The sequence below is a fragment of the Sinocyclocheilus grahami genome, unplaced genomic scaffold, assembly GCF_001515645.1.
Source record: "Sinocyclocheilus grahami isolate Dianchi unplaced genomic scaffold, SAMN03320097.WGS_v1.1 scaffold642.1, whole genome shotgun sequence".
NCBI lineage: Eukaryota > Metazoa > Chordata > Actinopteri > Cypriniformes > Cyprinidae > Sinocyclocheilus > Sinocyclocheilus grahami.
In genome coordinates this window covers 121,548-136,502 of record NW_015505821.1, presented here as the reverse complement: position 1 = coordinate 136,502, position 14,955 = coordinate 121,548, and the positions used below count along the sequence as shown (strand labels likewise).

General features: G+C 36.4%; 1 protein-coding gene across 1 annotated transcript; it reads left to right on the top strand.

The window, feature by feature from the left end:
• The first annotated feature begins 2,743 nt into the window (after positions 1 to 2,743).
• Positions 2,744 to 4,695, top strand: LOC107558347 (homeobox protein Nkx-2.2a). Its single transcript, XM_016242004.1, has 2 exons — positions 2,744 to 3,011; positions 3,625 to 4,695. The coding sequence occupies exons 1-2, from the start codon at positions 2,744 to 2,746 to the stop codon at positions 4,176 to 4,178; spliced, it is 822 nt and encodes a 273-aa protein (XP_016097490.1). The 3' UTR covers positions 4,179 to 4,695.
• Positions 4,696 to 14,955: the final 10,260 nt, after the last annotated feature.

The following is a 14,955-nucleotide window of genomic DNA, read 5'->3' as shown; positions in this document are numbered from 1 at the left end:
CACACAGACACACACACACACACACACACATATATATATATATATATATATATATATATATATATGTGTGTGTGTGTGTGTGTGTATATATATATATATATATATGTGTGTGTGTGTGTGTGTGTGTGTATTGTGCCTGTATACACGCAACATCCCCTAAATGTTATATTTATGTGATGGTTTGTGCAATATTGTATTTTCTGAAACTGAAAATAGTTAATAAATTGAAATAATACAGACACCGAAATACCATTTTAAATTGCGGTTAAAACACATTATTATTATTATTGTTGTTGTTGTTGTTCTTAAAACGATACAAGTGTTGTCTGTCTTTATTTTATTTATTTTTTGCAACTGAAAATTATGATTTTAACCATTTTTTTTTCATGCTCTCTCTAGTCAATCTGACACTAAGTGAGCACAGCTCATGAGGGGACCTCAAGTACCGAAAGATTTAGACAGCAAATGCGATGTAAACACCGTTGTGAATGCTCACTGGGAATTACACTAGTTTAACTCAAATCGGTGCGCTAAGATACTGTCGTTCCTCTTTTCAGTATAAGCGTAAAGACAAACTGTCTATTTGAGCTACCTGCAAAAGTAAACAGGTAAACAGAAGGAAATGGCTCTTGAAGTGAAGTATAGCCACTCAGCCTGTGCACATTTACTTTTCCTTGCCAAACTCCTCGGTTCAATTGTTCAAACACATTCCCAAATCACTGGCCACAGACAAACCACGAGTCCTGCCATCGATCGCGCAGTGCGTTGTGCTGGATACATGGGAACATAGTAGACTTGCGCATTAATTAATACCTTGTTTACCATTTCTGCCACCAGCCTATAATATTCTGGAAATACAATCTGTGACAGTTTATACTGTTTTTAGTGTAAACCTGCGTATAGATTGCGCTTGCAAGGTTCTTGTCATTTATCATTTAATGTTTACAGGGATGTGTTCAGTAACCTGGGAAGGCTGGGAGAATGACCTTGCGAAAAGCGTTCACTGTTCGACTTTGCTCCTGGCCCGTCCAGTTCAATGCTCCCATTGTCCGATTTTTCTGTCGTTGGCATGATTAATTTAACGTACAACTCTGGTTAAGTATTTACCTATCAGGTAACTGATCATGAAACTGATCATAGAATAAAAAATAAGCTTGGTTACTTGTCTGTTTTACCATATCGTGAACAATTTTTCGATGTGATTGCTGATATTTTAAATCTCGCTAAACCCAGAATCCTACAGATTTTTTATTTCTGTATTTTACCGAATATTCGAACATTTCGCTAGCAGAATTGGCGAAACGCGGTTTATTTTAATCAATACTATATATTTTCAACACATAATAAATAATGAAAAAGAAAGAAGTTTATCTCATTTATACCCCACTTATCAGCAATCTTCCAGTAAGTGTGTATGCTTGCATGCGTGCGAGAGAAAGAGAAAGTGCGCGTCGAATGTGCACATTGTCACCCACATCACATACTAGATAGGAGGCAAAGAGGCAAAAAAGAAAAGATAGGACAGAGGGTTGAAAAGGAGAGGCAAAATACACAACATACATATAATACATATAATTATTCACGTTTTGTGCTGCGGACAACAAAAGGCAACAATAATGATCAGAAATTTGTTTTAAATAGGAGGCAGTAAATTATCGTTCATGTCATTTGAACATAGTTTTACTGTTTATCCACATAATCATCTCGATTGTCTTTGAAAAACGTTGAAAAAAAATGCTAATAGTGCGAGTAATATTTCGCTTTTAAAGTGAGCTAAATGATAGGCCTATAACAAATTATGCAAATTGCACAAAATATATAAAAAACAAGGCATTATAACAGTTTCTGTAAAAATAATAATAAACTAATAATCATCCAGAAAAAAAAATCATTAAATTGTTCCGTTTCGTCTTTTTTGATGGCTTAATCAAGTCCAGTGAACGACACTTCTCCTTAATCCCGAACCAAAATATTGACCTGCATAAATTAGCCTGTTACCACTAGAGGCGATTTCGTTGCCCTTTTAAAAAAAAAACATTTTAGCGTATTACAAAGAGGCATCCTCCTAAATCCGGGATCCAAACAGCACTTTCAGTGCATCAATTATTTATATACATCTGCGTTTACTACTGGAGGAATATTGTATGCACAGGTTTTGTCCATTTCCAGTTCAAGAAGGCCTATGATGTGTATAAAGCTACTTGGAAGTTCTTTGTATGTAAATAGGGTGTAAAAAGGCCCTCCCCATCTTTGTAATTAATTGACACGTTATACCACTCATCATGTTCTGAAGCACCAATGGTATAGGCTAGGATCTCCCCAAAACCCACAATTTCACATCGACAAACACTGTCTTCATCCACTTGACTCCCAAGACCCGCCCACACGTGGCCAACCTTTTTCGTTTTTAATGCTTTTTCACTGCAGGTTCATGTGTTGAGACCAACCTTATATGGACTGATCAGCCTGGTAATGGCTTATTTCCCCCTTAACACCCAGCAGTAGCGCAACATCCATGAGCTAGATATACCACTTCAGTCACTTTTGCATTCTTCCTGGACTTACAGAACTGATTTCTCCGCCACATTTTTTTCTCAAGCAACGGTTACCGATCGAGCCTCATGCGTCGACTTCAGTTTACTTCGTGCTGAAGCGGCACTGATCCGGTATTCATTAAATCATCTGTGTTTTGTGCTTTTAAACAGAGGATTGCCAAACTGGTGCAGCAACTTTACTGCATCAAATGCCCCAGAACATGTCGTTGACCAACACAAAGACGGGCTTTTCAGTAAAGGACATTTTGGACCTCCCTGATACTAACGATGAAGAAGGATCTATCACCGGGACTGAGGAAGATACGGAAGGTTCTGAGGCAACTAAAACGCCTGGAGTGCTAGTGCAACGTCCTTTAGAGAATGTTCAAAACCTGCCTTTAAAGAATCCGTTTTATGATAATAGCGGCAATCCTTATACCAGATGGCTCGCAACTACGGACAGCATCCAATACTCATGTAAGTATAGCATTAACACTATTTTTATACTGATCATCTATCACACATATTTGATTTTGCAGCTGAAATCATTCCACAAAATCATTGTCTTTGACACTGTCGTAGACAAATGATCATCTGTAGATTCCGACTGTTGCGCTTGTCTAAAGGCGTATTTTATGCTTCTGGATCGAGATTAAATTAGTTATCAACACTACATTTTTAATTTTTTTTTCATAAATCCTGTTTAAATTCCCCAGACCGTTTCTGGGAGCTTTACTGACTGATAGTTTTGGCTTACATTTTCCTCTTTGTTAATCAGTAACTGTTGAATCGGCTATACGAAAATCATCGTTTCGTTGGGGTCACAAGCCCTATGATAATTAGGGCCTTTTAAAATGAAAACATGTTAATTATATGAACAGATCTGCAAAAACAGATTGTTGAATTGCAGTGTTTATTAGTCCGCCTGACCTAATTTAATGTCCTTTGACACTTATTTGTCCGTTTGTGTAACTGAAAATGAATACAAAGAAATGTCACCAAAAACACACTTCACACTTTCTTGCAATTTGCAATTTAATTTTATTTGATGTGGAATTAACTGAAGTATTTATTTATTTATTAAAACTAGTACACGGCCTATCCGCAAACTCTCAAGACGCATCTGCAAAATCCCCGGAACCTTCAGCTGATGAGTCGCCGGACAACGACAAGGAAACTTCGAACAACGGCAGCGACTCCGGTAAGAAGCGCAAAAGGAGGGTGCTCTTTTCCAAGGCACAAACTTACGAACTCGAGCGCCGGTTTAGGCAACAGAGGTATCTGTCAGCCCCGGAGAGGGAGCATCTCGCCAGCTTGATCCGCCTGACTCCAACCCAAGTGAAAATATGGTTCCAGAACCATCGATACAAAATGAAGAGAGCCCGGGCGGAGAAAGGTATGGAACTGACCCATCTCCCTTCTCCTAGGCGGGTGGCCGTACCTGTGTTAGTCAGAGATGGCAAGCCCTGCCATACGCTAAAAGCTCAGGACTTGGCAGTTACTTTTCAGGCTGGAATTCCGTTCTCCGCGTATAGCGCCCAGTCTCTCCAGCAAATGCAATATAACGCGCATTACAGCGCCGCCACCACACCACACTTCCCAACAGCACATCACTTGGTGCAAACGCAACAGTGGACTTGGTGAACAAATACTGACTTGCAGACCGTGGTAGAGAGCTTTCCAAACAAAATATACAAGACTTTTTATTTTTGCAGCTTGACCCTTTCTCACCAATTTATTTTGGGGATTGACGTGTGCGCCATGTTTACATGTTTTCGTTCAGAAAACCGGGTCAAGCCTCTCCCCAGATTTAAGAATGTTAAAGCTCTTGTGAAATTTTGTAAATTATGTTTGTGTGTTGTAGAAATGTTTTCCTTTTGTCCTTCGTGTTATAAGCACGTGCAAACCTACTTTATGATTATAGAAAATTGTATTTCTTTCTTTTACAATATATTTATGGCCATGAATAAACATTGGCAATCTTTAGCTTATCACATTGGTTTGTTTTCTATGTAAATATTTTGTGATAACTGTTTGCAATATTATGTTTGACCGTTCATTAAGTTATAGCCTAAATATTATCCGATATTTAGGGGAAATTGAACATCAGTTGCCGATAAATATCCCTCATGTTAATTTCAGTAACACCGCGCGCTGGCGAGGGAGATCTACAATTCTTTTTATTAAGACTTTTAATAAAATTATGTGTTTCAGAAATTCCGATTTGTTTTGAGTTTGGTCTCAGTGATTTCGGACTCCTTTGCAAAATATGGATCGTTCCTTCGCCATCTCACATTAATATAAATACTTTATAATAAACCAATAGAACGAATAAATACAAGTAATATAATTATGAAAATGTATAAAGCATAATGTTTGCACAAATGTTGCTTTGGATAGATTGTCGCTCTCCCTGTCACTTCATCAGCAACACAATTGGCTTCAGTTTTCCGAATTTATCTGTACGAACACTTCAGCAATAAGAAGGTTAAAGTCACTTGTGGAATGGGGGTAAAAATCCACTCACTTAATATAAGAGGGCTTCTTCAGCTAAGCAGCTTTTCATTCAAACACTCTCCTTTTCAGACTCCGCGGCTGACGTTTCGGGTGTTAAAACGGCACATTTAAGAGAGAAAACACACGTGACAAAGTTGTGTTATTTGTAATATTATGTGATTTTACTATTTGCAAGGCAATTATATATTTTATTGTCAACTAAACAAATATGTTGTGTTTCAAAAAGTTTTTTTCTTGAATTGATACCGCGGCCGTATACAGGTCAGAACATTTTTTACACATCGATGTCAGCTAAGAAATAAAAGTCAAAACTACTATAGGGATTTTTTATTTTTATGTTTTTAAATAGGCAAGTAGACAACAGCTCTCTTTTTGGTTCGTTTCCCGGTGAGGATTATAGTAGGCTATTTTAGTGTCTTGGGTAAATACCATGGTTCAGTGCAAAATCCGTTTTCAAATATATTTTACAGCAGATGTGAGTAAAACTGGCTTTCATTAAACAAACGGTTGAATAGAAACGCCGTGCTAATTATTTGCTGAATTAATCTTAAACGATATTTCCCCCGTATACTACAGTTGGTTTTATTCAATCAAGATTGGGACTTTTTGATATTTTATTTATTTATTAAGAATTCTATATAATCTTTGCCTAATATTCTGATAGTTATTGTAAAACCGTTTCGTAAGAAGGCGGCGGTGTGAAAATGAATTATCTTGCAGAATTGTCTTGCACCTGTTGTGGACTGTAAGAACTCATTTGTGATGCTATACTTAACGTTTCTTCAGTATGCCATTCCAGAGAGAGAGACATCAAATATCTGCCAGAAAACGTTTCCAAAGTTTTTACTATTTTTTTTTCTCGATTAGCTCTCAGACTGCGATTGTGTAGCGTCGCTCAGGGGGGGAAAAAATCGTGGCCACAGTAGTGTTGGACTGATGGTCAACAATGTGGCGGAGCAGTCTATATTAGCACAATATACAGTACATGACACAAAACTTAACAAAGCTTAGGGTCGGTTGTTGTGAATGTTAGAGGCGTGCATATTAACAGGGGGAGTGTATCTCCGGGTGGAGAGAGGGAGAAAGACAGTCCGCATTTCTTGGTGCTATTCATGTCCTTTATCTGGACCAGTACATCCCTGAGTCAGGGAGATATACCCCTGTTTTTTTTTGTAGCGCCTGTCAGTTGGTTCCATTGTGGTGCTTGTTGTACACGTTCTATTCCATATGGACAGCTGGGCCCGCAAGAGGAGAAAGGAATCCCTCACAAAACCCAAATTGTGTCCCACTTTCAAGCGCAGCATTGTTGTCTCTCAAAGAAAAACGAATTAAAAATTCGTGCTATATCTATCCTGGAAAAGAAGGCAACCCCATTCACAGATAACAGGGAGTCCTTCTTCCTTGATATAGCAGTGCTAACAACAGTTCTCTCATTCCTCTAACCCTCTCATAAACTCCCCCTTTTCTTGATGTTGAATGGGAATGATTATTGTCTGTTCTGCAAAGTGCAACTTCAAAACTATTTAATAGATAAATTAATTTCTTATTTCCTGTCCCGCATAAGTGAAAGGCCCTACGTGTTGATTCTTTTCTCTGCGAAGGGAAATGTCCAGTTATTATTAAAATACTAAGCAAAACATGCATTTAATAATGCAGATGCGAACTGGTGTCTATCTATGCGATGCTGCAATTGACAAGTGTGTGTGTATGTAGGCTATGCATGTGTGTGTGTGTATATATATATATATATATGTGTGTGTGTGTGTGTGTCTATTAAATACGAAATTGATTAAAAGGATAAACCATTCACCAAATGCTCCGCGTATAACAAAATTCCAAGCAAAGAAGGTTTCCATGAATTTTTCTGAGGACACTGCATCTACCTTAGGTGGAAAATAAAAACAAATTTCTATGTAAAAATATTGAAGCATTGTACGATAATATCTGGAATTCGTCTCGGTTACGGAGTATTACAGCGAATATAAGTATACAAAAGTAAGGGAGTCGCAAACGCTCATAAAACGATATTTAGTGTATGCTGAAGTTAACGCGTGGCTAATAACCCTTTCACGCCTCCAAATGGGATATTTCAGGAAGTGTGCACTTGGGTGTCCATGGATCCAGATAACTGTTACCGTTTTTTGAACTTCAACACGAATCATTTCTTATCATCCATATCTCCAAATGAGGGTTCTCAACGCCTTAATACGCATGACTAACATTTGGAAGGAAGTAATTTGGTATTTTATTGCCAATAGAAGATACAGATTAGATTCAACCATCTCAAACGTTTTACAAAATAAGTGCATTTCCGATGTGATATGGACCAAATCGCATATCACCGATATACTTGCCACAAGATGGCGACAGAGCCCGTTGAAAGGAACAGTAACGCTGATCACTCCGTATGACTAGTTTAAGAATATTCAGGTTAATTTCATGCTGCAAATGTCGATAATAGTATTGGTACAAATCCATAAAAATCGCACCCTAAATTGTAGGTAGGTGTACAGTTTAAATTTAACAATATAGTTAAAAATGAATGCTGTATTTAAGCGAGGTGTTTAGATGGCTATGATGAATTTTGTGGAATTCATGAGATGATCCGCAGAGAGGCGCAATAGGTCCACACAAACCAAACCTTCAGCATCACAGCAAAGCATAATGCAGAGCACAGATATGGAAGGGGATAAGTGTTATCAAGGTCCTTGATGTTATTCTTTTGTCATCAAACGTTGCCTTCTCTGGACATTTCAACCGATAAATTACATGGCATAATAACATAGGCTACAATTGGCTGATTATGCATGACCACTAAATTATTACTTCCACTCTGACTTCCCAGAGTGTTGTTAAGCACACTCATAATAATAATAATTATTATTAATATAATATATGCTTATTTCTGAATGTTCCAAATGACAAGAACTGGATCAAAGAAAACCTCCACACTTTTTTTGTTTTTTTGAAAACTTCTAATAATGGCAAACTGTAACTCTGAATACATCATTGACCGAAATTATTTACTGTAGTACAACCGTTGATTTCTTTATTCTTTTATTTAGGCATTTATTGCAATTGCACTGTACTTGATAGCAATTATTTTTCTCTTTACATAATTTAATTATGTTTTTCAAAATCCTTTTTATTAAATAGATAGCCAATCAGATACAAAAACAAGTGAAATATTCGAGGATTGCTTCAGGTCACACACTTGGAGATCTCGGTCTCTGCATAGTTATAACAGTTTCAAAGTTCAGTGCTTTCTTAAGTGTTCTATAGGCATATGTTAAGTGGACCATGAATTTCACATCTTCTTGATGAATCATTACCAAATACTTGTTGCCCACAGCACTTTTTGAAGTAGTTTTTTTGTGTGTGTGTGTTTTTGTTTACCTATATAGCTACCCATAACAATGCACAAAAATAAGCCAGAAAGAAGGTAAAATTGAAAATAAAGTTGAGCTCAGAACTACTTCATAAGCATAATCATAACTAGGTTCGATTACAAGCCTAACCTCAATGCACAGTGTTATTTTTTCTTTAGTACAGTACACTAACATGGCAATAGTTTTGGGTGATGGGATATCAAATCTGATTGTAAATCCAGGTTTTCAGTGAATTTGCAGACAGAAAAAGATAAAAATGTAGTTAATCAAACAAGCCTTTTGAATTTATATGCAAACTAAAAATACTTCGATATGTTTCAAATGAAAGGCTATATGACTGACTGAAGTTGTATTTATTTATTTGCCATAAAAATCAGACAATAGGAAAATTAATTCAATAACAATAAATGCACAATTCCCTTTAAGGTGTTTTTTCCCCCACATTATTGCACGATAGATAAAACAAAATTACAGTAAAGTATGGCTAAGCCAATGCATCCAAAAATGGTACAAAACCCAGAAAAAGTTAGTTATGTTGAATGAGCTAAGTGAATGTGTTAATATTAACAATAACATACACAAAGCCCTTATTCCACTGTCTTGAATAATAGAAGTTAACAGAAATTCAGTGCTTGACCTTCCTCTGAGAGAAAGTCAGTGTAGGAAATATAGAAAGGCTTATTTAAATCGAACATTGTTCACTATTGACTAGCTGACCTGTCTCCAGTACAGTATTTTAAGACAATCCAGGCATGCATGCTCCTTGACACAATACTAGTCTGCCATCAAACGGTCAATCTGGGTGTTGGGTCAACAGCACAAGCATCTCAGTTTACAGAAACACAAAGTATCTTTGTGTGCTGCTGTGATTGTGTGTGTTTATATAGCTCGTTTAAATAAGTCCAACTCTTACAACATTTGGAACTGACTCACGCCTACATCCTGTGATCATGTGGAAGACAACAGGATGCAAGAAATCTTCCAGATATTGGGACACCTGATATGTCAATATCTGAATGATGACAGACTGCGGCTGTCTATACAAACCTATATCGAATACTTTCAACTTGTACATCACTAGTTTAATAATATTGGTATGCATGTCATTTTTGTTAATGCCATTATTGTTAATACTGTGAAACTCTTGTGTTTCCCTGATGCCTAACAGCCTGCTGGGAAGTGTAGTTTTTGCCTGTTTTCCTCTGTTCCTCCCTGTCCTCTCGCAGAAGCTTAATTGATGTCACCTGTCCCTCATCAGAGCTGTGAAGAGGAGCTTGTATTTGAACAGAGGGAACGGGCTGTTCACCAGAGAGAGGTGGCTCTATCTGCTGCAATCCCAGCACTCACACACATGGAACTCTTCAAGATTTTATTTACAATGTAAAGTCTTTGTACAGCAGTTAGAGGGAAGGGGGAAAACAAGGGTAAACGATATGGATAATTAAAAAAAAGAAAAGATAAGATGCTTCTAGCTTCAGGGAGGAGATTAAGGCCAAAATAACAAACAAAAAGAGGATACTACCTGGGAGTAAGGGAATCTAACTTGCCTAGCAAACAAAACATGTCTCTTCCTTGACTTCCTCACTGTCCCAACAAAACCAGGAAAATAATGATAAATCTTGAATGTTGATCAAATAAAAGTGGCACCTCCTTACTGCGTCTGCAGGCAAAAATAACACACAATCACTACAGCCGGTACAACAGGCTTTCTTGAAGAAGCACTAAGGCTCTGAGCACACAATATTCAACAAGTACAACAGGTTTTCTTAAAGAAGCATTAGAGTTCAGTGCACACAATCTTCAACGAGATCTGGGAAAACAGACAGGCCAAGCTCTCTCTGGTGAACAGCCTGTTCCCTCTGTTCAAATACAAGCTCCTCTTCACAGCTCTGATGAGGGACAGGTGACATCAATTAAGCTTCTGCGAGAGGACAGGGAGGAACAGAGGAAAACAGGCAAAAACTACACTTCCCAGCAGGCTGTTAGGCATCAGGGAAACACAATGTTACACACTGAGATTCATGGTATTAACAATAATGGCATTAACAAAAATGACATACGTCCTGGGACGTAACAATCCTTATTGTTCCAAAAAAAAAAAAAAAGTCTGAAAATGGCAACAGTAGCAAATAACGGCTGCGTTCAGCCCCGACAAAAACGGTGCAAAACGTTTTTTAAACGGAAACGGTGGTGCGTTGAACACCCTGTTCTGATGACGCAGGAGTTGCAACTATGGCAGCTGAAAAGGCCATTATTTTTGTTCTTTTTGAAGAATTTTCGGAGCCTGATGAAATCAGTATAAATATATGTTTAATACTGCAAAATGCGCTCGATGTTACAGTCACTGCCCTTGCCCTCCAGAATAAAAGAGAATATCCTATAACTGCCATATAACTGTGGTTTTTAATATTGTGATCCAACATTTGCCTCGCATTTCAGGATGAAAGGACAAATATTTCAGGTGAAGGATAATCCATTTCTTACCTCCAAGACTGTGTTATGATCTATATGACCTTATTATTTTTATTGTGAGTATTAGGCTTATCATTATTGCTGATCACTTGTTGTGCTATATGATATTGTAATATTTACCATTATATAATCAGAGGGGTATAGAAAAGTTTATGAAAGTGTCACTCCATAATGCAATAGCAAAATATATAAATATGTATAGTATTTTTATGTTACATTAATCAGTATTTAGCACACCTTCCTAAGGAAAGGATATGGACCAGAAGACATTGCAATTACTAAATGATATTTAGACAGACTTATTTTAGAAGTTCCAGATCTATACTTGTGCCCTTATTATTTCAGTTATTTTGCCTTTAATGTAAATAAACATGTGCAAACAATATACTTGCTCTTGTGAATTTATTTGGAAGCTGTCTCTTTAATACCGTGTGGTTTATATACATGTTGCTGCTGATTGGGCTGACATGTTTGACACCCACCAAACAAGAGAAAACGCATCTCAAACCCGTTGCACACCGTTTCCAGGAAACATGTCGTTCAAACCGGAAACCGTAGCAAAACGGTGCACACCGGTTTGAGCTTGAACTTGCCCCAGCTCTTAAGAAGAACACTTGGGGGGAACTAAAACACCAGGGGGAGTCCATCCTCCATGGCTTGAATCAGTGTGGACAACAAACCAAACATGAATTCATAATAAATACATAAATAAATAAAGCTCTATTTGGGAATACCTTAGTCTTTTATTAGAGTGAATAGTGGAGTGGAGTGGAGAGGTAGCCTGTCAAATCAAAGATGATTTTAGACTATCTGAATTACAATTAAATAATTTTAACAAATCTTCAATAAATTATATAATTGTGTGTACGTGTGTGTGTGTGTGTGTGTGTGTGTGTGTGTGTATATGTTAGATATCATTCAAGGATGATACCTCATGATCATTTGTGCGATTTTACATTAATTTGTACTATCTGACAAAAACACCACCGCTAAACATAACGGCCTAGCAGTGAGCAGATTGTACTAAAATGTTGGAATGAGTTCACACATATTTGCAACCAGTTTACCAAGTAAAATACTTTCCTAGACATTCATTTAGAGTACATGTATCTAGGTTGATGCTATGCAGAGTAAATGTTTGTTCATGATAATCACACAACTTCCTGTAGAGGTTATTGGCTATTTACATGTATTGCATCAAGCTGAATCACTGTCTTTTGACAGCACATCTCCCAGCACATATCCATACATTTGATACAGCCACATCTGCCTCATTGGAAAAAAAAAAAAAACATGACGTCCTTGATGCAAAATTTTGAATTATATTGGAGACTTCCTTGAAAATTAATTAGCTTATGTAAGTGGACTAAAGGTAAGTTTGCAGACATTCTGAACTTTTTATGGAACCAAAACATGTCTGTTATCAGTTGCGTAGCCTACACAGACCTCCGGAGAGGCAGGGCCCTGTCCCCCCAACCCCGTGCACGCCACTGTCTGTTATTATGACTGCATTGTTATTATTCTTCTAATACAAATTTTTATTTTATTTATTTATTTTAACCATAGATCAGAACAACATTAAAGTCTGGAAGTGTGTGATCCTCAGTCGTTTAGTGTATGATGGCTCTTTTCCTCTGTGACTATTTGCGAAGTCGGTAAGTGTATGATGCCTGGCTTTTTAAAGATATGTTTAGTTTTTAAAAGTCGTGAAGTGCATTATAGCCTTTCATCTGCTCTTCCATTCAGTGATGTAAAGTACACTCTTAAAAATAAAGGCTCTTAAACGGTTATTTGGCAGGGTGTATGGTTCCATGAAGAACCTTTAATATCCAAATAACCTTTCCATTGCACAAAAGGTTTTTTGTAGCACAGAAAGGTTCTTTAGACTATAAAATGGTTCTTCACACTCAACATGTTGTAAATATATATATTTTTTCTGGAAAGTGAGATCAAGTGAGCTAAACTGTCCCGGCTGACCCAGATTCTATTAATGTAAATATAAAGTATTAATTTTGAGTTATATAAACAGTGTTGTGGCGTATATCAGTAGATCAGTCCTTTTATATCTATTTTAATGCTGTTTTGCATGACTCAAACCTCTCTGAAAATCCTCAAAAAGTATACATTTCACATAAATGTCACTTAGGCCTTCTAGTACAATTATGTAGGCTACAGAAGACGTCGCTGATTGAATTGTTAGTTATTTAACAAGAGGAAAGTTTAGTGTAAAAAATTGCAATCCTCTTTTAAAATTAAATAAAAAGGCTGAATGTTCATAAAAATAATACAAAATCTTAAAATATGAAAGTGCCACTTCTTCCCACTGTCACGTAGACTAGGGGTGGCAAATAGTTTACCTTACTTAGATATAATTAGTTATCTTTACTTAGTTGTTATACTTACTGGGTTTTATTAAGTTACAGCTAATTTCATGGCAAATAAAACAATTTACTTACTGTTTTGAGTGATGCTTACTTAAAATATTCAAGTAGCCACAAAGTAACCAATGACATTAATACATTAGTGAGAGGCACCAGTACACTAATATGTTGCTAATGTGCAACATAACAGAAGAAGAAGAAGAAGAAGAAGAAGAAGAAGAAGAAGAAGAAGAAGAAGAAGAAGAAGAAGAAGAAGAAGAAGAAGAAGAAGAAGAAGAAGAAGAAGAAGAAGAAGAAGAAGAAGAAGAAGAAGAAGAAGAAGAAGAAGAAGAAGAAGAAGAAGAAGAAGAAGAAGAAGAAGAAGAAGAAGAAGAAGAAGAAGAAGAAGAAGAAGAAGAAGAAGAGTTTTTGAGGCGGCGCAGTTCTTAATAGACTTTTCACTCACTTCCTCCACTTCTGCAGTTCTCTTTCTCTAGTTGCATTCACTTTCCCAAAGTCATCTTGAAATTAAAACTTTGAGAGAACATCACATAAGCTGACTGTAAATGTAAATTTTCCTAAAAAATGTTTTTGTGTGATCTCACCATTATAGTGATTAGTGCTCTTTTTGGTTGGGCACTTGGAACTTCATTTATATTGTTATAATTCTCTTCCGATTGATGCAATAATGCAACATATAATGCAATGCAATGTTATTTGGTATCAAAAGAAAAGGAAGTAATAAATATGTTACTTTTAGAAGGTATATCTTTTTTTACTAGCATATGTTTCATGTTGGTTAGAGCTCTTTTACAATTTTATTTAATTTTGTGAAGCTTTTATTTGAGTTTATATATTTTTATATTTATGGCAACATCTTGTATTCAACCATACTCACATGGTCCATACAGAGTCACACACAGACTTCAACATTCAGCACACCAAACACAACAATGGTAATAATTAAATTGTATTTATTTTATGAATTGTAACAATAACCATTTTATTTGCTCTTTTTGTTGTGCTACTAGTGACACAAGACAGCAAATAAAATTGACAAATAAAAAAACAACAACAGTAAAACAAAGGAATTGCATAATTTATTCATGCCGCAATGCACTCTGGGAGTTAAAATAAAATAAAAACAATTGAAATAAATAAATTTTTATACGCATTTCACCCCTAAAATGTCAGGCCCTGTCACAGACAAATTTGTATATGTCAGAATGGCTTCCAAATTAATTTCTTTGATACAAATAGCATTTTCTTATTGGTCACATGTCCCTGATTGTATCTAACATGGTTTTGTAATTTCTATAAGAAATATAAGCAACTTTTCGGTCAACTGTAGTACACAAAATCACAGAATACCCCGCCAGGCACTCATATAGTTGCCTTTACATAGGAGATTTTTTCAAAAACATAGCAGTGGATATATACTCCAACCTTCATCTACACAGTTACAGAGATTAATTCATCAATATTTTCTCAAATAGTACATTTTTATAACATAATTTACTGTGTGACAGGACTGACCGAGGCGTGACCGAGGCGTGACCGGACTGACGGTGCTGTGACAGGACTGATTTTATGGATTAAATTGATGCAGAAAAAGTTATGTTTTGTGTTCTTTATTTCAATTTTGATAAGCATTCCTATTTTAAATTATTATTATAATTTTAA